This window comes from Copadichromis virginalis, linkage group LG15 (genome assembly GCF_057382275.1).
Source record: "Copadichromis virginalis isolate Kocher_CV1m ecotype Utaka linkage group LG15, C_Virginalis_male_GT1.1, whole genome shotgun sequence".
Lineage (NCBI taxonomy): Eukaryota > Metazoa > Chordata > Actinopteri > Cichliformes > Cichlidae > Copadichromis > Copadichromis virginalis.
In genome coordinates, this window is record NC_140632.1 from 32,817,577 (window position 1) to 32,841,220 (window position 23,644).

General features: G+C 41.3%; 1 protein-coding gene across 1 annotated transcript; it reads left to right on the forward strand.

The window, feature by feature from the left end:
* Window positions 1–1,390: 1,390 nt before the first annotated feature.
* Window positions 1,391–23,504, forward strand: znf292b (zinc finger protein 292b). The gene is made up of 8 exons (XM_085432943.1): window positions 1,391–1,573; window positions 10,944–11,098; window positions 11,239–11,314; window positions 11,434–11,569; window positions 12,575–12,777; window positions 13,803–13,939; window positions 14,426–14,567; window positions 16,343–23,504. Exons 1-8 carry the CDS (start codon window positions 1,409–1,411, stop codon window positions 22,973–22,975), a joined length of 7,647 nt encoding a protein of 2,548 aa, XP_085289069.1. The 5' UTR covers window positions 1,391–1,408; the 3' UTR covers window positions 22,976–23,504.
* Window positions 23,505–23,644: the final 140 nt, after the last annotated feature.

Consider the following 23,644-nt stretch of genomic DNA (forward strand, 5'->3'; position numbering starts at 1 on the left):
GACAAGCTCAACGCCTAATAACTTCTAGTTAGTGATCATGATTGTCTAAAATTAGCTGATGCTCTTGTTAGCATTAAAAGGATTTAACTGACCACATTAGTTGGACTAACCAATACTCAGATTAACAGCAAAGTCCAAGGAACTCAACGAAGATCTAGGAATTTGATTTGTCAGTTGCTAATTTGGCTCATGGGCTGACCAAGTGACCCAGCAGCCTGGGTTTGGGTCTGACCTGAGGCCCTTGCTATGTGTATTACATTACTCTTTGCCCCTGCTTTATTGTCCACTCTACTGCAAAAATCCCTCTCAACAATGTGAAGAGTAGATTGGCACAAGTTCGGAAGCTTGGTTGCTGGAGCCATTCCGAAACAACTGAAGATTCCAAGATCTTCTGTTCAAACAACTGCACATAAGTACAAGTTATTCTGATGTGTTACCGTGTTGCCAAGGTATGGAAGAATACCCCAACTGTTAGATGAGAGGAAATTAGTTAGGATGTTCAGGAATAAGGCAGAAACCTCCAAGGCTCAAGTCTGCTATGAACTAAAAACTGCAGGAACAGGTGGGGCACTGATCAGTGAGACACCGCTAGTAAACCTTTTGCATGTATGGGGGTTCTCAGCCAGAGCTGCATGGACTCCACACTGGGATGAGGAGAGGCCTGTTGTTGCTGTGTGTCACTGATTTTTCTGCTGCATTCTGTCTTTTAGAAAATAAATCCAGTTTTCCAACCAGTCTCTGTCTGTCATCACAATGCAGTCTTCCATCTGAAATCTTCTACACAGAGGAGGGATATGGTAAATGAACTGGTTCATCTACTCTACCTAAGCACGTTTTTAATGCTTTTTCTACACAAGTGTTTGGAGAGCAACCTGTGGTTAGGTATCATGCCCAAGGATATGCAGACTGGAGCAGCCAGGAATTGAACCACTGACCATTTGATTAGTAGCTGACCTGCTCTACTTCCTGAACTGCAGCCAACTCATGTATAAGTATTGGACAAAGGATGTTGAAGATGGAAGGAAGAAACGAGGAACTTCCGAGAAGATTCATGGATTTAATGCAGGAGGATCAGAGCGACAGAAGATGATATTAGGGATAGGATGAGATGGAGGCATATGATGTACTGGTTTAACCTCTTAATGAAGCAGCCAAAAGAAAAAGAAGAAACGAAATCCACAGTGAGTCTGGCTTGACAAAATCAGAGATTTTGAGGGTGTTTTATTTGAACCTACTCTCGCAAACTAATTTTCGCTAAGTAGCAGGAACTCACATGACAAGCTGCCATCACAACAACAAAGATGAAATTTTCTGTACGTGCTGACGGGGGGGGGGATGACGTGAACTCGTAAAATGTGTACTTACGTGATTACGTAGCAGTGGTTACGCGCAGAAGCTGGGTGTGAAGATGGCGGACGAGGAGGCCGAACAGGATCGTAGTCCTGCCATTGGTATCAGTGAAACGACCGAGGAACTTAAAAAACGTTTGCAAGAATTGCAAGAAATCTTGAGTAGAGAAAGCATCGACTCTCCAGAAGAATCATCTTCGAAGTATTGTCAAGAGTTTTGTGGGGTGAGCTGCTTTTCTTTACGCTTAAGCAAACAAGCTAATCAGCTAGCATTGATAACAACGCTACACACATACTGATATTCCAGAGAAAGCCCTGCTTTCAAAACTGAGTAGTTCTTGGAAGCACTCGCTAGTTGTTGTTGTTTTATCTATGTCCAGAATAGAAGCGTGTCTAGTAGTCACAAGTTGGTGAATACACACAGGCTCGTAAACTTCAGCTTAAATGTTGAGCATCTGAAGCAAACGTTAGCTTAAAGCTGTGTCTGCATGAGGTAATTACCTTTGGCAATGTTGGTGTTAAGAGTCGTTCAGGTAAAATGACCTATACCAGCAATAATAAAATGACTTGTTTTATTTACGGTGGCTTCCATTGCATTGATACACTTAGCGCGTCTGGCGGATATGGGTGCCTAGCATCAGTTCTTTACCCTTGTATGTTTGGCTACATGCTCGTGCACGTGAGCGTAATTTGGTCGCCTGTCTCTCGGTAACAGCCCTAAGGCCAGCAAATTTCCGTTCGGCTGGATTTTAGGAGCAGCTGCAGCACATTTGGTACGATTGCACCTGGTAAAAGAAAGGAGTTGTCAGTTAATCCCGCGATAGATTTCTCCTGTGTACGTGCAGAACGGAACGCCCGCCTGCAGAAGGGCGCACGTCGTTTTCTGTCTCAGTTGCACGCTGAAGACAATGCAGCATAAATTACCAGCAGTCTCCCTTGGAGCCTGACCAGTGGCCGTTTGTGAGCTTGTGCACCGGGTGGAGTCTACAGAGGTGTGCTTGTCGTTTTGAGAGCGTGAGAGAGCGGGGATGGGGACTCTACGCGGAGTATCCTCGGGCTCATTGTGGTGGTGGTCTTCAGTGTGTTCGCCTTGTCCTGAGTACAGTGGTTACGTCAGGAAGTGCCTGTGAAGTCAGGCTGCTGATGGTGATGAATAGAAATGCTTTTGCAGATATTTGATGAACCTAATCAGTTTTATCACGTGTCAGCTAACCAGTGACAGAATCAAAAACTGAGAGAAAAGTAAGGACACTAAAATTCAGTTGGTCAAGGGGTTCACTCTAGTGCTGCCCCTGGCTGGAACAATGAGTTTTATGTTCAAACTAAGTGAAAGTGGAAAATATATCCTATCTGTGACTTTAGCAGTAAGCGGCACTACTTTGTTTGGGTAGCTGCTTTTAAAAGTCCCTCCCCGAGCCTTTCCCCCACTGTCACCAGAGTTCATAGGTCATATGATTGCTGGGGTTTTTGCTGTTGTACTATTGTAGGGTCTGCCTTACAATATATAGCTCAATGGGGCAACTGTTGTTGTGATTTGGCGATGTATAAATACAATTTAATTAACATAAAACTCATTGTGGGTAGTAGAAAAGTGGTCCCCTAAACTTTTTAGTGTTAGTAAGTCTATTAGCTACAACCAACTACATGATGTCATGTGGACTTTAGGCACATAAACTTGTGTCATAACGCGACCTCGGGAGGGAAACAGTGTTGTAGAAAGAACACTCTTCACTAATGGGAATAGTTCCAAAGCTTTCTTTTTTATGTATGAGAGTAGGGCTGCCACAAACGATTATTTTGATAGTCGACTAGTCACCGATTATTTTTGCGATTAGTCGACTAATCAGATCATCATCCATTGGACGTAAAACGTACAGCATATTGCACCAGCAGCATCTGCTCATATATAACTGTCATTAGCTTACAGCTTTAAGTGTTTAAGGTATGTGCTAACTAAAAATAAAGACAAGATGATAGTTTATTAAATTTTAATGAATTTTACAGATTGTTTCGGTGAAGTTTAATAAACTCCTTGCTATCTAAAATATAACAGGACACCGGAGTAAATTCTCGAGCATCTCACACTTCTGATAATCAGTTGTCTGCTTGACGTTTATTCAGCTGTGTAAAAACTAACTTTAATCTCAGCCAAACCGATTTACTCAGGAACAAATAAAATACAAAAAAAGCCAAACAATAACATGTTTAAGTTATCTAAGTGACTTATGTATGTTTAACCTGAGTAGCGAAAGACAGCAGTGGGTTTGAAAACGATTTGCCGGGAGTCCGGTGTTCTCACGGGCTCTAGTGAGCCTAGCTAGCTATCGAGCTAGTGGGTAACAGACGTCTCCGAAAACGTTGGCGCGCTTTTGAAAATATGTGGCGTCTTGATAAACTGAGCAAATATTTGAGGTTTACACAGCTACGTTTATTTTGTGACCCAGAAAAGAATAATAAGAGTAATTTTAAAACTAACTAGCTGCCGCCGTTGTTGGAAATTGAGCTGGGCTGCGCTATGAATTCTGGGACACAGCTGCTTCTTCTTCTTCTTCTTCTTCTTCTTCTTCTTCAGGGTTTAACGGCAGCTGGCATCCATGCAGTGCTGCCCTCTTCTGTTTCAGTCCGTTATTACACTCTTAAATCCTACTACTCATTCCTGCGTCTTTTGTGATCTTACAAAGCTTCAAACGACGCGTCGACTATTAAATCAGTCGTCGACGATTTTGATAGTCGACGTAATCGTGACTAGTCGACTAATCGTGGCAGCCCTATATGAGAGATACATACTTCTGAATGACATGGAGCAGGTGCATCTAGTACGCGTGGAGTGGGCACAAAACGGTGACATACAGACATGTAAAAGGTCCTTAACAGGAATGACTCAGGCCAAACTTATGGTCCCACATATGTCTGCAGACGGAGAGCAGTGTGCTCGTCTGCAGTGCCTCAGTGTCTCTGTGCCACCTCTGTATGTGACACAAACAAAACAAGAATGTACGACATCGAGCCGATTGTGTACCAACTGCTATACCTATCTTAAAAAAAACAGCCTTAGCATCCACTAACCACATCAGGTTAGGAAAATCCCAAGTGATAGTTAATTGTGCTGCTTTTCGTTTGAGGCTAAAACAAATAGATTGAGGTTTCTATAAGCAGTATATTGTGTAGGATATATGGCTGCAGCAGTTCATTGAGTAATTGGATTATAAAAAAGTTCTCAATACAATTTTTTTGCTTTGCTTTGATGCTTTGTTTAAAGCACAGCTCTGCAGCGTGCCATTGTCACCATGGAAACCCACATTTACAACTAAAAACATACCTGCAGTATAAACTGGGAAAAAAAACTAGAGGGAATCCCAGAGCAAAGTCTGACGTGAAGAAAAGCAATCTTTGTAGCTGCTCCATCCACTGCCAATTGTTTTATACTGAAAAAAATCTGCTGTAAGACTCCAGAAGTTGATAAATACAACAAAATAAAACCGGTACCGGTACCCAAAAAAATATGATTTATTCATAACACATAGGAAAAGACCCAGGGAAACAGAGTTAACGATAAAAACAAATAAAAAAAATGTATATTAAAAACCCAGAAAGCCATAAATTTCACACCCAAGCCTGAACTCTCGCGGCACGGTACTAAACGACTCACGGACCGGTACCGGGGTTGGGGACCGCTGTACTAGATCATATTATTTGAAAGTTCTGTTAAATATTTCAGATTAAAACTGAAATAATGCATTTTGTTAATTAGATTGCATTCATATTTAAAATATGACAAACATCTTTTTCATAAGCCACTTGTAAAACTGTGAGCCTTTGACCTGAGGGTTGTTATTTTGGACAATGAATTATTATTGACATCTACACCATCATAATGCCTGTTTTCAGCAGCACAAAATGTTGATCAGAGAAAGGGTAAATTACCTCCAAAAACTGTTATTTTCAACCAGATCGTGCTTAAAATTGCACTGGTGTACTAACTCAAATCAACTTCTACATTTTTTTTTTTTTCTACTGTGAATACAAAAAAATCTGAATGAATTGAACCCATTTTTTAACCTTCAGTTGCAAGCAGAGGTTTTTCACAAATGATGATACTGTCACAGTATGTCTCTTTCTGTGGTCAACACTAGACCTTTAATAGACCTAAATAGTAGGGCTGAACGATATATCGCATTTGCGATAATATCGCGACATGATCAAGTGCAATTTTCTAACCGCAAAGGCTGCGATTATACTCTGGACATGTCCAAATTCATGGGCTGCATCCTCCTGAGGCCGCATTTGTAGACCGATTACGTCACAGCGACACGCCGAAGGCTGTCCAAATTACTACCATATCCCAGAATTCATAGCGCGGCCCAGCCAAACTCCAGTTTCCAACAATGGCGGCCGCTACTAAGTTTTAAAATTACTCATACTAATCTTTCTGGGTCACAAAATAAACTTTTAAAATATTTTCAGGCGAGAAAGTAGTTGTGTAAACATCAAATATCTGCTCGGTTTATCAAGATATCCCATATTTGCAAAAGTGCTTCGACGTTTTCAGAGGCGTCTGCTACCCACCAGCTCGACAGCTAGCCGGGAGCTCGAGGGTTACTGATGCGGCCGAGAACGGCACAACTCCCGGCACATCATTTTCAGATCACCGCGGAGTTTCGCTGCTCGGGTTAAACGTAATATATAAGTCACTTAGACAACCTAAAAATGTTATTGTTGGGCTTTTTTCAGTGTTTTGTTTGTTCGTGAGTAAATCGGTTTGGCTGAGATTAAAGTTATTAGATTAGATAAAATAAAACTTTATTAATCCCCCGGGTGGGTTCCTCCTTGGTTTTCACACAGCTGACTAAACGTCAAACAGAAAACTTATTAAACAGAAGTATGAGACAGTCGAGAATTTACGCCAGTGTCTGGTTATATTTTAGATAGCAAGAAGCAGACGGCCGAGTTTATTAAACTCCACCGAGACAGCGGTGACGCTAATCAGAACTAGCCTTCTGATTCAGAAGGCTAGACCGTCCAATTTCACGCCTTTAAATTTTAAAGGCGTGTTTGTGTGTGTGTTTATACAATTGCTATTATGTTTGCACTTTATGTGTAATGTTACTGACTGCAGAGATCAGTAAGATGTGTGTATTTTTTATTTATTAGTTTTATTTATTTAATATTATTTTTTAATTGAATGACTGTCTAGTAGTTCACAGATGTCGAAAAACTGAGTGTGGTAAAGCCACTGATTTTGTTTATGTATATTTCTGCAATCTGCACATTGTACTGACTTTCATTTTAATGTTTACACCAGGGTTCCTTGTCAGCACTTTATGCTCAGATGTTTGTAAGCTAAAAATAAACTATTGTGTATGTTCAAATATACTGTTGTGATTGAAGAAGTTAAATAAAAATGTCAGTCATCAATTCATGCATCACCTCATGTTATCATAACAGAGGTCTGTCTTCCAGGAAAGAACAGTTTAAAATTAATGTAATATAGTATTGGCCATACTATATGATGTATTGCTTGTCTTTGTTTAATAATACAGAAGACAAATACCTTAAAAAATAATCGCATCGCAATCGCAATATTGGGGCAAAAAATCGCAATTAGATTATTTTCCATAATCGTTCAGCCCTACTAAATAGTGTCTATAAAAACTACTGGTCAAGAACAACCACAGCTTGTTTATTTAACAAAGCTTTGTCAGCTAGTCAGTAATGAGTTGTTGCTGCTGTGAAGGTCCCTACAGCAAAGATACCCCCTTTGAACACAAGGCAGACCAAGTTTTTCTCGGTAGCTATCTGTGAATCACCTTGTTGGTGCTGTCAAACTTTGCTATATAAAATTCAGACGCTTTCTGGCCTGAAAGCAGAGCTGCACAGGGAAAGCGCTGCAGACTGAGGTGACAGAAAGGCTGTAGGCCGATGTGGATGAGATGAAAAGTTTGAACTTTTCTACTTTTACATTCATTTAATAAAATATTTTTCTTATTTTATTGTAGCTAGCTGTGAGATCATGATCTAAATCATTTGTAAAACTAGTAAAACCTCTAAATGTGTATTCTAGGGCTGTTCGATATAACAATATATATCGGATGACGATATAAAAACGTCTATTGTTTCATTTTACGCTATCGTTTGTTTCGTGGTGTTGCAAAATAAACTGTTTACGGCAATATTTTTTCATTATTTTGATGGTCACTGTAGTGGTTATATTAATTTCTTCTTTCTCTCTTTCTCTTATATTTAATATAACCAAACTACAGACAGACAAGCGCCTGTTTTTATGTGTTGTCATTAGCAACAACGACGGTGAAAGCGTGTCCGCTTGTTTATGTTCCAGATAAACCTTTCACAATAAAGCTCAAGATCCTGTTGAGACTTTTCAAAATAAACTGAATCACGTGAAAGAGCAGATTATTTACGGATGAGAAGTAAAAAAGAGCCGCCAGGTGCTAAAAAATAAACCTTAGACTCAAACGTTAGAACAGGCTTTTCCCCGCAGCACGCCGTGTAATAAATACTCACAAAGAAAACAGCGGCCGTTACAACTTATGTCTAAAAATGTATCGTTTCATGCATCGGTTAAAAGACTCGACTCCAGGTACATGACGCCCAGCTGCAAACACTTCACGCAAGTCGAGCTGCCCGAGATTCAAAGAATTTACAGAAAATGTTACATTTTTGTGATTTATATCGTTATCGGACGATAAATGTCTCATATCGGGATATGAGATTTTGGTCATATCGCACAGCCCTAGTGTATTCTGTTAAATGAGTACACTAAAATTGGATTTCGCGGAAGCAGTTGATTACAATAACAAGTGCTGCTGGTCGCTCAGTGGTTTGCACTGTTGCCTGCTGGTATCAGGTGTTGTACATGAGGATGGAAGCCTGTCATCATGTCAGAAATCTTTTTGTTTTGTTTAACTCTCGTTTCAAGGTTCCTCTATCACATTGTCTGTGACAGGCAGGCTTTTGGGCCATTATCCTGAAGCCTGCCTGTCTTCCCTGCAGGAAAATGAGACGGGAAGATGAGGAATACTTTATTTAAACACCTGTTGTAATATTATTGTCTCTAGAAAAAGCTGCATTTCCTGCGAAAATGCAGTGTGAATGCAGTGTAGTGGAATCTGCTGAAAACAGCTGAAAAGAGGTGTAGAAGCAGAAGTGCTTGCTGAAGATGGCTGTATGTGAAAGGGTACACTGAAGAGTGTCAAGAAAGCAGAGTGCATGCAAGCGGGAAAGATGTGTGGCAACTATCACAGGTAGGGTTCGAACCTTTACCGCCGCGTCTCATGGCAGCTGCTCAACCCACTGAGCCAAACCAGTTCTGGTCCTATGATGAGAGAAAAAATGTGCACTGTGGAGCAGAAGCTGAAATTTGCTGAAAGGAGGTGAAGAAACTGAAATTTGTGCAGAATAGAGTTAAAGAGGCTGAGATTTGTGCTGAAAAGAGGTTAAGAAGCAGAACTTTGCGCTGAAAACAGGTGAATCAGCAGAATTTGTGCTGAAAAGTAGTGGAAAAACTTAAAATTCTACTGGAAATAGGGCTGAACGATATATCGCATTTGCGATAATATCGCGACATGATCAAGTGCAATTTTCTAACCGCAAAGGCTGCGATTATACTCTGGACATGTCCAAATTCATGGGCTGCATCCTCCTGAGGCCGCATTTGTAGACCGATTACGTCACAGCGACGCGCCGAAGGCTGTCCAAATTACTACCATATCCCAGAATTCATAGCGCGGCCCAGCCAAACTCCAGTTTCCAACAATGGCGGCCGCTACTAAGTTTTAAAATTACTCATACTAATCTTTCTGGGTCACAAAATAAACTTTTAAAATATTTTCAGGCGAGAAAGTAGTTGTGTAAACATCGAATATCTGCTCGGTTTATCAAGATATCCCATATTTGCAAAAGTGCTTCGACGTTTTCAGAGGCGTCTGCTACCCACCAGCTCGACAGCTAGCCGGGAGCTCGAGGGTTACTGATGCGGCCGAGAACGGCACAACTCCCGGCACATCATTTTCAGATCACCGCGGAGTTTCGCTGCTCGCGTTAAACGTAATATATAAGTCACTTAGACAACCTAAAAATGTTATTGTTGGGCTTTTTTCAGTGTTTTGTTTGTTCGTGAGTAAATCGGTTTGGCTGAGATTAAAGTTATTAGATTAGATAAAATAAAACTTTATTAATCCCCCGGGTGGGTTCCTCCTTGGTTTTCACACAGCTGACTAAACGTCAAACAGAAAACTTATTAAACAGAAGTATGAGACAGTCGAGAATTTACACCAGTGTCTGGTTATATTTTAGATAGCAAGAAGCAGACGGCCGAGTTTATTAAACTCCACCGAGACAGCGGTGACGCTAATCAGAACTAGCCTTCTGATTCAGAAGGCTAGACCGTCCAATTTCACGCCTTTAAATTTTAAAGGCGTGTTTGTGTGTGTGTTTATACAATTGCTATTATGTTTGCACTTTATGTGTAATGTTACTGACTGCAGAGATCAGTAAGATGTGTGTATTTTTTATTTATTAGTTTTATTTATTTAATATTATTTTTTAATTGAATGACTGTCTAGTAGTTCACAGATGTCGAAAAACTGAGTGTGGTAAAGCCACTGATTTTTTTTATGTATATTTCTGCAATCTGCACATTGTACTGACTTTCATTTTAATGTTTACACCAGGGTTCCTTGTCAGCACTTTATGCTCAGATGTTTGTAAGCTAAAAATAAACTATTGTGTATGTTCAAATATACTGTTGTGATTGAAGAAGTTAAATAAAAATGTCAGTCATCAATTCATGCATCACCTCATGTCATCATAACAGAGGTCTGTCTTCCAGGAAAGAACAGTTTAAAATTAATGTAATATAGTATTGGCCATACTATATGATGTATTGCTTGTCTTTGTTTAATAATACAGAAGACAAAGACCTTAAAAAATAATCGCATATCGCATCGCAATCGCAATATTGGGGCAAAAAATCGCAATTAGATTATTTTCCATAATCGTTCAGCCCTAACTGGAAATAGGTGAAAAAGCTGAAATTTGTGTTGAAAAGAGTTAAAACAGTTGAACTGTTAACTGAAAATTTTTTTTTGTCATAAGCGGGATTCGAACCCGGGCCTCCTGCTCTGAGAACGGCTGCTCATCTCACTGAGCTAAAACATGGCTCAGCCTGGCAAGCAAAGCTGGTGATCACACTGATAATGTGGTCCCATTCAGCAAAATGGGCCAAAAAATGGCATAAAAAGCTTAATAGCTCAAAAAGTATAAAAGTTATGAGCACCAAAAGATATAGCAGGCATTAGCAGAAGGAGCAGAACGGTTTAAAGTTTGAATGGTGAAAATCGGATGAAAACTGAGGGAGTAGTTAACCAACCAAGGTCTGAGCAACTAGAATAAGGTGGAAGAATAAAGAGAAACAGGATCACTATAGTGTGAATGCCTCACACAATTAGAATTAAACTGTAGTGAATGGACTGCCTGTTTTCAAACTGCTGGTAGGTTTTGTTTTTTTTGGTTGTTGTTGTTTTTTTTGTTTTTTTTCCATTGTTGCTAAGTGAGTGACTTTGGTTCCCCTTGCAGACATTGTTGGAGTACGCAGGTCGGTGGAGGGTGGAGGAGGAGCCTTTGCCTCTGGTGAAAGTATACACGGAGGCCCTGGTGAATTATGCCCGTGCCTCTCCATACCTCTCTCTGCAGTGTGAAAATGTTTCTCTTGTAGTTGAGAGACTCTCACTGTAAGTATAACTGCACATACACACTTTACATTCATGGAACGTTTGTTGGATACTGTCCTGTAACAACGTTGAGTTACACATTTTCCTGTAAAATCAGTCCATCAGAGGTCAGTTTGCTGTTTCTATGGTTCGGTCTACAGGAGTTTCCTCGAGCTTTTACTCTCACTGAAGGATATTCCACATGCCGCATGGAACGAGTTGAAGTCATGTGTTCAGGTAAAGAAGATTTCAGCTTTCCAAATAAAGTATTCAAAATGTCGGCTCTAAGCTGGACTTCATAAGCATGCTTTTGCTACTCACATTCAGACCTCATGGAGTTTTCCTGTTGTGTACAGTTTGCTCACAGCAATCTTAAACAGAATGGAATCACTCAGCTGTCCCCGTTGTCTGCTTTGGGCAAGTATGACGGTGTTTGGTCCAACAGGACGCTGCAAGGCCTTCTGTCCAATGAAAACCTTCCCACAGAACAAGGTGAGTGCAGGCCTCTTTTTCACATTGTGTTATTTGGAAAGATCCTGTGCTTTTAATTAAATACTAGTAAAAATAACAATAATGTGCTTTGTGCAGCACCTTTGAAAACATAGTGTGCTTTATAGAACTGAAATAATGGTCAGAGTGATTAACAGGTTAAATTAAAAAAGTAACAAAATGTCAGAAGGAATAACAAAATATTTCCTGTTAAATATGTTTGGAGCAGTGATTGAACAGTAAAAATTGAAGTTCACAACCTCAGTTCTTATTTTTCAATTCAAATTAGAGAGTAGATAAAACTTTATTAATCCCTCAGGTGGGTTCCTCTGGAGAATTCAGTAATTTGAGTAACTTCAAATCATCAGATCCAAGCCCAGCGAGGGGCAGCCATTTATTGCAACAACTTAAGCACAGCAGAGATCAGACTTAAGTTAGTGACTGGTGCTTCACCAACTCCAAACAATAAGCTTCACCAAAAAGAAAATTGAAGTAGGATCTTAAAAGAACAGGTGAATACTCTACCTCCCGTCCTGTGCTCTAAATCTCTCCATACATAAGGTGCATGCTGACGGAAGTGCTGTTTGGAATTTGTTGTCAACTTCTTGTGCATTAGTCGAGCCTGGAAGTAAGACTACTTCTTCTGCGTCATTGCGACAGGAAGCTCCAAATTTTGACAGTATTGCTCAGATGAAAGTGTGTAGTCTGTTTTGTTTAATATGAGAGGTAAAGGACATTTCCTGGTTACAAATGACTTTAAGATTCCTCACTGTCGCTGGAGGCCCAATTAATCACAATAAGGGATCTGGTTGGTCCCTATGTTGCACGTCTTCAAGTACAATAAGTGAAAAGGGTTTAAAGTAGATTTTATGCAGCCTCGGCATTAGCAATACTGTGTTTAAGATTTTACTGGAAAGAAAATTGTTGAGCACTTCCATTTAAAAAAAATAAAAATAAAATTTAGATACTTAACATGAATTTTAAAAAAATGCATATTGAATGTTTCAGTTGAGGAATTCCTAGCACAGGAGGGAATCGTACTGTTGGGGATGAGGGTGAAGCAGCTGATGAAGGAGAAGAAGCTAGAGAAGGCTGCACTGCTGGCAAAGACCTGCTGCCAGTCCTCAGCCTTCCAAGTGAACGGATCCTTCAAGCAGCTGTATCTTGTGTGCCTCTGTGGTACTGCAGAGCAGAATCAGCTTATGGAGGAGGTGAGTTTCATTGGGTTATTTAATTATGCATAAAGTGCTGTGGTCACACTTAGTAGCGGGTTAAGTTTTATATGTTTTCATAGACTTTCAACCTGAGGGTTTCATCTGTCATCTGCTGTTTATCCTACACAGGCCAGCAGTTGTGTTGTTGGACTTCGTGTTTGTGTGTTAGGAATCGGGGGTTTGTTTGAAAAAGCAGGTTTAGTGGGAAAACTGAGATTTTATGTGTAAGGTAAGGGGAAAGTTGTACAGAGAGCACTAACTTAAGCTGGTTGGTTCCCTGCAGCTCAAGCACACTTGGGTTATGCATCAGAACATCTATAACACATCAAGTCAGAAAAATAAAGTGCAGGTTTTGGAGTAATCTAGTCACAGTAAGCCCAGTTGAGATGATTTGGCATGGCCTTAAACAGACAGTTCATGCTCAAAACCCCTTCAGTGACTGAAAATGAAAGCAATTCTGCAAAGAACAGTGGAACAAAATTCCTCAACAATGATTTGAAAGAGTAATTGGCAGTTCCTGCAAATGCTGGAGGTTTATTAGGTTTATGGGGCATAAATAAAAGTGCATTATGTATTTAGGCAGGTTATCTTTGTCTGATACTAAAGTGTAACAAATATGCCAAAAAAAGGGCAAATAATGTTTTTACAACATTGTATTAAAATTGTGATAATGTGAAAGGTTTCCTGTGTGTGACTATCTAGTATGAGCCTTTCAAGTTTGAGTATTTTCAAACACATTTTCAAGCTACAGTCACTGAATGCTGTCGAGCAACATTTTGAAATGTCTCTAGTTTAGCTCTTAGCTCCCTTGGTATTAAAAAGGTAACTTAGCACATCATGATGTCACTTTGCTGCTAGCCTTATTTGTGCCCTTAATTTATTGGTGCTGTTTTCTTGTAATAGGTAGGCAACATTTAAAAGTTTCTGAGACCTTTGATATTGGAGGGTTGCAAAATTACTGAACGATTGGTTTAATCACTTGGGTGATTCAATATGTGGTTATGTTGTTTCTATCTGTAAAGCTTTCAAAGGAGGACTGCCGTGATGCATTAGAGATGATTTGCAACCTAGAGTCTGAGGGAGACGATAATGCAGCTTTCAGTTTATGCTCGGCCTTCCTGACCCGGCAGCTTCTCCAAGGAGACACATACTGTGCTTGGTAAGAAGAAAAGTTCTCTGATTTGATGCTGACCACTATTTTATTTAATTTTTTAGAAAAATAAGTAAAGTTATAGAATCAGCATACTTTTTTTCCTTCTCTTTTCCTCCATATTTTTGGGTACTATTAAGACAGCGGTCCCCAACCCCCGGGCCTCGGACCGGTACCAAGCCGCGAGAGTTGACGCTCAGGTGTGAAATGTATGGTTTTCAGGGTTTTTATCGGTTTTCAGCGTTATTTTGTTATCGTTTTTATCGTTAACTCACTTTTCCTGGGTCTTTTCACGTGTGTTATGAATAAGTCTTCTTTTTTCGGTACCGGTACTAGTTTTATTTTGTTGTATTTATCCGCGACACGCGACAAGGCCGGTCCGTGAAAATATTGTCGAGCATAAACCGGTCCGTGGCGCAAAAAAGGTTGGAGACCGCTGTATTAGGAGGTTGGTGATGTAATCAGTATTGAGCAAGTTGTCTGTCTTCTAACCAGGGAACTCACACTGTTTTGGAGCAAGCTGCTGAAGCGATTGGAACCATCAGAGCAGGCCTTTCTTGACAGATGTCGCCAGATGTCTTTATTGTCAATTACTGTGTACCACATCCTGTTCCTCATCAAGGTCATTCAGTCAGAGGTTAGTGGAAAGTCATCTGCTTCAGTATATTCAAACATTTGGACCCAAATGATTGACTGCAACTGTTATCTTTTGCCTTTGAGCTATCCACACCATATTGCCAAAAGTGTTCACTCACCCATTTAAATTGAGTTCAGGTGTTCAGATCACGTTTGTAGAATGAAGCACTTAGGCATGCAGACTGCATCTACAAACATTTGTGAAAGAACGGGTGGTTCTCACAAGCTCAGTGAATTCCAGCTTGGTATCGTGATAGGATGTCTCATATGCAATCCAATGTAAGGCCAGTCGTGAAATGTCATTGCTACTAAATATTCCACTGTCAGCTGTTACTGTAACAAAGTAGAAATGATTGGAAACAACAGCAACTCTGCCATGAAGCGGTAGGCCACATAAAATCACAGTCAGCATATAGGTTGCCAACTTTCTGCAGAGTCAGTCAGAACAGAACTCCAAACTTAATGTGACCTTCAGATCAGTTTGAAAGAACAGTATGTAGAGAGCTTCATTGAATGGGTTTCCACGGCCGAGCAGCTGCATCTAAGCTTTACATCAAGAAGCGCAATGTAAATGGACTCTACAGCAGTGGAGACATGTTCTCTTTTTGCTAAAGCATATAGTTAGTGCTGGATCAGGTGACCCTGAATCCTCCCTTAATTATGCTGCAATAAGCGTAGGCTGCTGGGGGATTCCCATTGAGTATTTCTTATTATTATTGTAGGGTCTACCTTAGAATATAAAGCACCTTGAGGTTACTGCTGTTGTGATTTGGCGCTTTATAAATAAAATTGAATTGATTGATGAATTCACGCTTCTTTTCTGGAAATCCAACAGACAAGTCTGGGTTTGGCAGTCGCCAGGAGAACGGTACTTGTCTGATTGTGTTGTGCCCAGTGTAAAGGTCTGTGGAATGGGGATTATGGTGTGTCGTAGTTTTTGGGCACAAAATACTACCCCGACAGCATGTGGCAGGACAAATGACCAAACATCTTCCAGCTTCTGTCTCCTGGCAGAAGCTGGAAGATGTCACCTGGCAGAGATGCCCACTCTCCCCTGCACTGTTTGCAATTTTTATCGAACCACTAGCAGCAGCAGCAATTAGACAGGCTAAAGTGATTACGGGCATAAGATGGAAGAATGTTGAACATAAAATCTGTCTTTATGCGGATGTATTGCTTTTTTTCCCAACACTCACAAACAGCTCTCCCTGAGATACTGCATTTAACTCTTTTTCAAAAGTTTCAGATTATTCGATAAACTGGTTCAAATCTACAGTTCTTCTGATTAATTGCTCCTTCCATAATTCCTCTTCTAGCCCACTGCTATCTGGAAATATTGAATATTTAGGTATTAATGTCTCTCCTAAGCTTGCAGATTTAACTAAATTAAACTACATCCCACTAGATGGAAATCTCTACCCATATCTTTCATGGGAAGGGTCGCTTCAATAAAAATGATAGTCTTGCCAAGAATCAATTTTGTTTTTAATGATCCCGAGTAAACCATCACCAGACTGGTTTAGGTCTCTAAATTCCTTTGGAAAGGTAAGCCCCCACATATTATCTTAAAAATGCTACAAAGGAGGACTAGATCTGCCTAACTTTCAACACTGTATCTTAGCCAACAGGTTATTGTAGTAACTTAATAACCAAATAACGTCTTTTTAATGAAATGGGTCTTCTTTATTAATATAGCCAGAGCAGTTCAGAATAAGTTGAAACATGCTTAAAATAATTTAGCTTTTTTGTGTGTGTGTGTGTTTGTCCCCTTCACAGATTGACCGTGTTGGCCTGCCAGTGTGCATCGAAATGTGCATCAGGGCTCTACGGATGGAATCAGGTGATGGGAACAGTAAAGCCACTGTGTGTAAAACAATTTCCTGTTTGCTTCCATCTGACTTGGAAGTGAAGCGAGCCTGTCAGCTGACAGAGTTCCTCCTAGAACCCACTGTTGAGTCTTACTATGCTGTGGAGACTCTTTATAATGAACCTGATCAAAAACTAGAGGAGGAGGATTTGCTGGTTCCCAACTCGCTGCGATGTGAACTCTTGCTAGTGTTAAAAACCCAGTGGTCCTTTGACCCAGAATTTTGGGATTGGAAAGCGCTAAAGCGTCATTGCTTGGCACTAATGGGCGAAGAAGCTTCCATAGTGTCGTCGATTGATTTGCTGAATGATACAGAGAGCCCTGAAGAAGAGGACGTCATGAGCCTAAGGGGGTTTAATAATGTTCCAGACCACTTAGTTACTGGCACCTACGAACTCAAAGATGTTACAGACAAGAAACAGAAAAACAGAGAAATGAAGAAACTGAGAGAAAAAGGTTTTATATCTGCCAGGTTCAGAAACTGGCAGGCCTACATGCAGTACTGTGTGCTGTGCGACAAAGAGTTTCTCGGCCATAGGATTGTACGACACGCACAGACTCATCTAAGCAAGGGAATGTACACCTGCCCAATATGTGCTCAGACATTTACCTCAAAAGACACATTAATTCCCCATGTAACATCACATGTGAAACAATCGTGCAAGGAAAGGCTGACTGCACTGAAAACAAGCAAAAAACTGGCTAATCCCAAAACAGCTGCCCCTGTTATTGCAGCCTTTGAATCCAAAACGCAGCACAATCTTTCTGTAAATGGTGACCCCTCAGGGTGTAACCGGGGGTTGGCTTACAAGGGTCAGACCAGTGGGCCTAGGCTTAATGTGGACTGTAGTGAGGACAACATGTGCCCTGTTGGAAAATGCAGGAGGAGCTTCAAATTTTTCAAAAATCTTATTGCACATGTCAAAGCTCATGGGGATAATGAGGAAGCAAAGACGTTCCTTGAGATGCAGAGCAAAAAGGTTGTTTGCCAGTACTGCCGTCGCCACTTCATTAGTGTCACTCATCTTAATGATCACTTGCAGGTCCACTGTGGTGTAAAACCTTACATCTGCATACAGTTGAACTGCAAGGCAAGTTTCTTGTCCAACACTGAGCTCCTAATACATAGGAAAACACATTCTGTGTTTAAAGCTAAATGCATGTTTCCAAACTGTGGAAAAATTTTCAATGCAGCCTTCAAACTGTATGACCACGAGGCACAGCATTATAAAACTTTTACCTGTAAAGTTGTGGACTGTGGAAAAGTATTCCATTCACAACAGCAGCTGGATTTACACCAGGACAGGCATGTGACTCAAGAAGAGGAAAACCAGTCCTCTGAACAAACCCTACAAAATGGGCAACCCAGCCCTTCACTCGCTGAGCAAATGCAACAGGAGAACTGGAGCACTGAAACGGAGAGTGTTGATCAAGATCGTGGACGGCTGCCGGTACCCACTGAGACTTTGCTGACATCTTCAGAAGAACCTGTGGACACATTAAAACAATATACAAGCGAACATGAAGACAAAGCTTTTTCAAGCAGTCATACACACAATTTAAGCAATTCTGTGATTCAGTCTGTCTGTTCCAGCTTGTCTGAAACTCAAAGATATAGAGATAATTTGTCTGATTATCAAAGAGCGCCCCAACAGAATCAGTCTGTACCTTCATTTGAAGCCAGTTTAAATAATGTCTTACATAGCCAACCGCAGATGTTCTCTAATATTCAGAATACTGATTCAGTTAATTACAACTCTAACTTAAATTTGCCAGTAAAGCAAGAGCCACCGTCTACTAGCAACTGCTTAACAGTACAGCTGCCTCACAACTCTGTAGAGCCTGCAGTTTTGCAGCCACTCCCTCCAACAGTAAGTCCTCAGCAGCGAGCTGGGAACAGAGCGGACAACTCTCTAGAACAGAGAGAGCGATTTCATTGCGCATTAGAAACCTGTCCGAGGCATTACAGCTCCTACAGGAGTGTCACCAAGCACATGAAAGCGGTTCACCCAGATTTCTATGAGCAATGGAAAGTTGCTCGAACTAACATCAAAACAACCTATGCTCCAGCACAGAGCAAATCGTCTGTGGAGCATCTCAGTTCAGTCTCGCAGCTTCAGAACCAGCAAAACGGTAGAGTAACAATTCATGGAGTTCAGAGACAGAACGTTATCCAATCACCTTATACCAACATGGGTAACAGTTTAAACTATTCTGACCTGCACTCGCTTTCTTCACCAGGCCTCACCCATAATGGTTCGCTGCTAATGGCAAATGTTTTGAATCCCATTGTTCTCTCTCAGTTAGGGAGCAATAGAAATCCCACAATTGAACACGCTCAAGCTTCAGGCAGTCACAGTTGGCATACAGTTGCTGGAAGTGAACAGGTTCAAAACTGTGGTTCTTCTCAAGTCTATCCACCTAGCCTGCAAGCGAACCTGCAAATGACTCCTAATAGTTCTGTTGTGTCGCTTGGTGTCCCATCCTGTTCTGTGATGGGATCAGTTACGGAGAGACCAGCAGAGTCCTTGCAGTCACCACAGAACAGTAGGCCCCAGCCAGTTCGTCCCTCGTACGTGAATGGTGCAAAGGAAGTGTTGGAACAAACTGATGCCTGTCCATCATATTCATCACAGATTCAAAGCAGTTTAGCCCCTGGTGCCAAGATACCTGAACAAACGCAAACTGTGCAAAATCATCTACAGATGAATTTTCCTTCTGCAAACAACGAAATCCAGAAGAGTAGTACGGTCCTACCTATAGATGGCCCTATTGTCGCCGAAGATGAGGTGCGACGCAGAAAAAACAAAAGGATTAAATGGCCAGCGATTATTAAGGATGGGAAATTTGTTTGTCGGAGGTGTTTTAGACAGTTTGATAGTCCTAAATCCCTCGGAGGCCACTTGTCCAAACGAACAACTTGCAAACCCTACAATGATTCAGAACTGAATGCAGATTTGCCAAGATCATTCCTTGATCTTAATTCAGAGCAAACAGTTGGCACCCCTCAACTTTCTTATAACCCTGCTGCTGTGTACCAGGAGAAGCATCATCAAGCTTCAGCAGCTACAAAAGATTACCCCACACGTAATTATCCACCAAATAACTTGCAGACATATGGCAGCAATGAGGCAAATGATGATATTCTTAAACAAATTATGACTGAATCCAACATGTCTGATCTCTTTGTGCACACACCTGCCCCACAGACAATGTTCCAAAACCCCTGTGTTCCCCTAGGAGCTGGTGAGCGTTTGACAGGTAGCTCAGTAATACAGCACACAGAAAATGTTCAGGTGAAGCAAGAATGCTCATACAGTTCAGCCCATTATCCTCAGCCAAGTATGGATATATTTTCTGGAACAGAATTCCCAGACCCACTGTTTTCACAAATCCTCACAAAAAACCCTTCTGCGGCTGTCCCCAGATCTGCCCCTAAAAACGAGACTGCTGGGGAGATCCACAATGAAGGATATCAGTCTGACAATATCCACACACCAGATCCAGATTTAAACTCAGTGACACACACACTGATACCTGAAAATCAGCTTAGTCCAGCAGCAATAAGTAGCAGTCAGATTGAGGTGCAGAGAAAAGCTTTTGACCAAGGCATTAAAAAGAGACTGCGTGAGCAGATTTTGGCTGGCGACTTGCAGCGTCGGAACAGCACGTGTAACTCCTCCAACGCTGATGCTAAAGCCATATCGCTCGATCCAGCAGGTACCTCTTCCAATAATTCTGGATATAATCCATTGTCTAATGATGCAAAGACAGATTTTATTAGTCAAGGACAATTTTTTGAAGAAAATTCTGTAGTTATGCCACAGACCTCTGATGAAATTAAACTATTGCTGAACACACAAAGTTTTACTTGTTTCAGAGATACTGTTATACCACAACAGGAGGTACCAAGTCCCAGAGTCATTGTGGCAAATGATCCAGAGCCTGAACCATACCAACTGTCAGCCAGCCAACAGCAGTACATGACCGAAATTCAGAGTGCATTTGAAAGGCTCAACTTGGTCAGAGAAGTTGCTGATCAAATGTCAAATGTTTCTGTGCAGCAAGCTGCAAACAACCAGACCAAATGTGCAAAAGTCAAATCGCGTAAGTCAATTTCATCAGCCTTGATTAAGCCATTTGCTTGTGAGAAGGAGGACTGCACCTTTAGTTCCATTTCCAGTGAAGCACTGTGGAAACACCTCTCAAAAACCCACAGCTACAAAATTGAGATGGTGAATGTGGTTAAAAAACGATATGGCCTATATGCTCCTTTTAAATGTCAGAAATGTAGTAAGGCATTCACTCGAAACTCAAACCTCAGAGCTCACTACCACTCAGCTCACAAATTATCAGCTAAAGAAATTGCGGATTTAGATTTGAAGCGCAGGCTGGCCAAAGATGCTGCGTCCGCTGCTATTCAAAACCAACCTGTGGGTATAAACTCTGCTCCAGAGGCTCGGTACCACACGACAGTGGAGAACGGGACACATATGTGTCCGCTCAAAGATGCCACACAACGGGATTACCCATCACAGGTTCTGGGGCCCTGCACTAACACAGTCATAACGAATAACAAGTTTCAGCAAGACATTCGCTCCACAGTGATCTGTCCTTTGCAAGCAGCTCACACGCATAACCAACCAGTGACTCCTTCGAGACAGGCACAGACTTCAACTACATCCTTCCCGTCAGTAAAAGCAGCAGAACAATGGTTACATGAACAGCAAAGAAACTTGCCTTTTCAGCATCCAGTGGTTGGCGACTCCTTACCTACAGTGTCACCTTTGCTCACCCAGGCTCTCTTGGGCACGGCTCAGGCTAAGGAGCCACAGTCCTCCAACAAGCATTCAGCTTTCAATAGGCACTCAATAGTTCAGCCAAGTACAGATGTTACAAAGAAGACTAAAGAGAGGAAGCCCAAGTTAGGTGACGCAATGAGTCCATACAGACCATATTGCTGTGTTCATCAAGGCTGCGTGGCAGCTTTTACTATCCAGCACAATCTGATCCTCCACTACAGGGCTGTTCACCAGTCTGCCCTGTCGGCACTGGAGGTAAACAAAGAGCAAGACCAGTCTGAGGCTGCGAATGAACTGGACCACGAGGATGAGCCAGAGGCAGAGTTCCCTCAGGTTTCTGAGTTCAGATGCCAAGTCAAAGACTGCTCCCGTGTTTTCCAACAAGTACCCAACCTCTTTCAGCATTATGTCCAGCTCCACGAATTTAGTCTAGATAAAGTCGGCAGTCTGTTGTCCAGCGTCAGGCTCGGCAAGTTTGCTTGTGGCCATCAAGGATGTAAGGAATCCTTCACTGCTTTCAGGAGTTACGTAGCTCACATCAAAGGTGAGCACAAAGATATAAAGCTGGCCAAACCAGAACATTTAAATGGTTCTTTCAAGTGTGAAATTGAAGGCTGTGACCGTTCATATGCCACAAAGTCAAATCTGATCAGACATATGATGAAAAAACATCAGGATCTGCACCAGTCTAAATTAAAGAGTCAACAAATAAAAGATGGCACAAAACAGACTTCAAAGACTTTGCATTATCAAATTACTAAGACAAGTAATGGGAAAGAAAACATTGAAACGAATAAAAAGTTTTTGAGAGCAAGTGACACAAAGAGGGCTAGCAAGTCAAAGAACAATCACTGGGTTAAATATGGAAAACCCTCACTGAAATCTAAACTGGAGGCGTCCGCTTTGTGCACGAAGAAATTACCTCTGCAGTACCCCTGTATGATCAAAGGCTGCGAGTCTGTAATGAAGTCAGAGCGGAGTATAATGAAGCATTACATTGGCCACGGACTTTCAGAAAAGTACCTGGAACAGCACAGAAGTCACTTTATCTTCTGCAAAAAGTTTCCGCGGCAGAAGTGTCGCTCAATCAGGAGTGACGACTCCAAATCTGACAACACCTCAGACATGTCAGACGTCGAGACGGCTGCAGACGCCAGCCTGGAGGGTAGAGAGTATGGATGCTCAAAGCCGATCCTACGCAGAAGGGCTGCAGCAGGGATCCCTGTAGCATTGTTTGACAGCAAATTATCAAATGATGGCATCTCTGATGGTTCTGTGATACTCAAACGCAAGCGAGGGCGTCCACGAAAATACATTGAAAAAATTGTGAAAGGCAAGAAGATTCCACATCCAACCAAGGCGGACGTGGTTTGCAGCCGTTCCAATGAAGCTGTCTCCTCATGTCCCGCTGTAATGCAGGAGGAGAGGACTGAGCAGAGCGTGCCGCTGGCTTCTTTTAAACCAATGGGATTTGAAATGTCCTTCTTAAAATTCCTAGAACAGTCAAATAAATCTGAGCACCCGTTGATGAGGAATGTCTCGGAGGCAGTAAAGTGCAGGCATCCGTTCAGCCTGAGCACCAAAGGCAACTGTGTCAGGTTCAGCAACCGTCAGAATCTGAAATCACTGAGCAAGGTGAAAATATACCTGGACACGGCCTTTTCATCGTCTGTCTCTGACCTGATGTTAAAACAGCTGCAGGACATGCGCCCTGCTGTGTTGTTAGAAAAATATAATTAACACTTTTTTCCTTTTTTTTTTTCTTTTGGAAGCAGAATCTCAGGATTTGAATGAGTAAAATCTGCTGCACACTGGTGGCCCTACATGTAAAATGTTTTTTATACATCCATCTATAAACACTTGTTACCTGTACATGGTTGTCTATTGTTTTTTAACTAGAAAAATATAAAGCATGTTTTTAAATACAAAAAAGAACATTCGGGTTTAGTAGATATAGGACATCAGGTTAGGGTGTCTTGATTATCCCTGTGGAACTTGGAGATTGGTGGACTGAAATTGACTGTGTAGTTTGTGGTTGAAGGTGTTTGTGCTGTGTATAGTTTGAAATTACCCACTGCAGCCAGCAGCCTGATTTTTTTTTATTTTTTTTTGTAACGTACGTGTGTTGGGGGTGCAAAGAATTGATGCCTTTCATGATGTAATGTCTGGAGCTCCTGCATGCACACTGATGATGATAATGATTTTGTGGAAAGGTTTTTTGAATGACAAACAGATGTTCTCATATTAAATATTCACCAGTGTTTTGTAAGTGTGTGTGTGTGTGGTTGGTTTTTTTGTTTTTTTCCTGCATTCACATATCTTGCATAATGCAATTATTTGAGTAGGAACAAATATTTAATCAAGCAGTTTATGGGTTTAACTTTAAAAAAAAAAGTGGAGTTGCAGCTG

Bases quoted from the DNA above. Each gene is read 5' to 3' on its own strand.
- znf292b (XM_085432943.1), top strand. From the start codon at position 1,409: ATGGCGGACGAGGAGGCCGAACAGGATCGTAGTCCTGCCATTGGTATC. The intron at 11,099-11,238 runs GTAAGTATAACT...TTCGGTCTACAG, and splicing joins GTAGTTGAGAGACTCTCACT to GAGTTTCCTCGAGCTTTTAC. The intron at 13,940-14,425 runs GTAAGAAGAAAA...TCTTCTAACCAG, and splicing joins GGAGACACATACTGTGCTTG to GGAACTCACACTGTTTTGGA.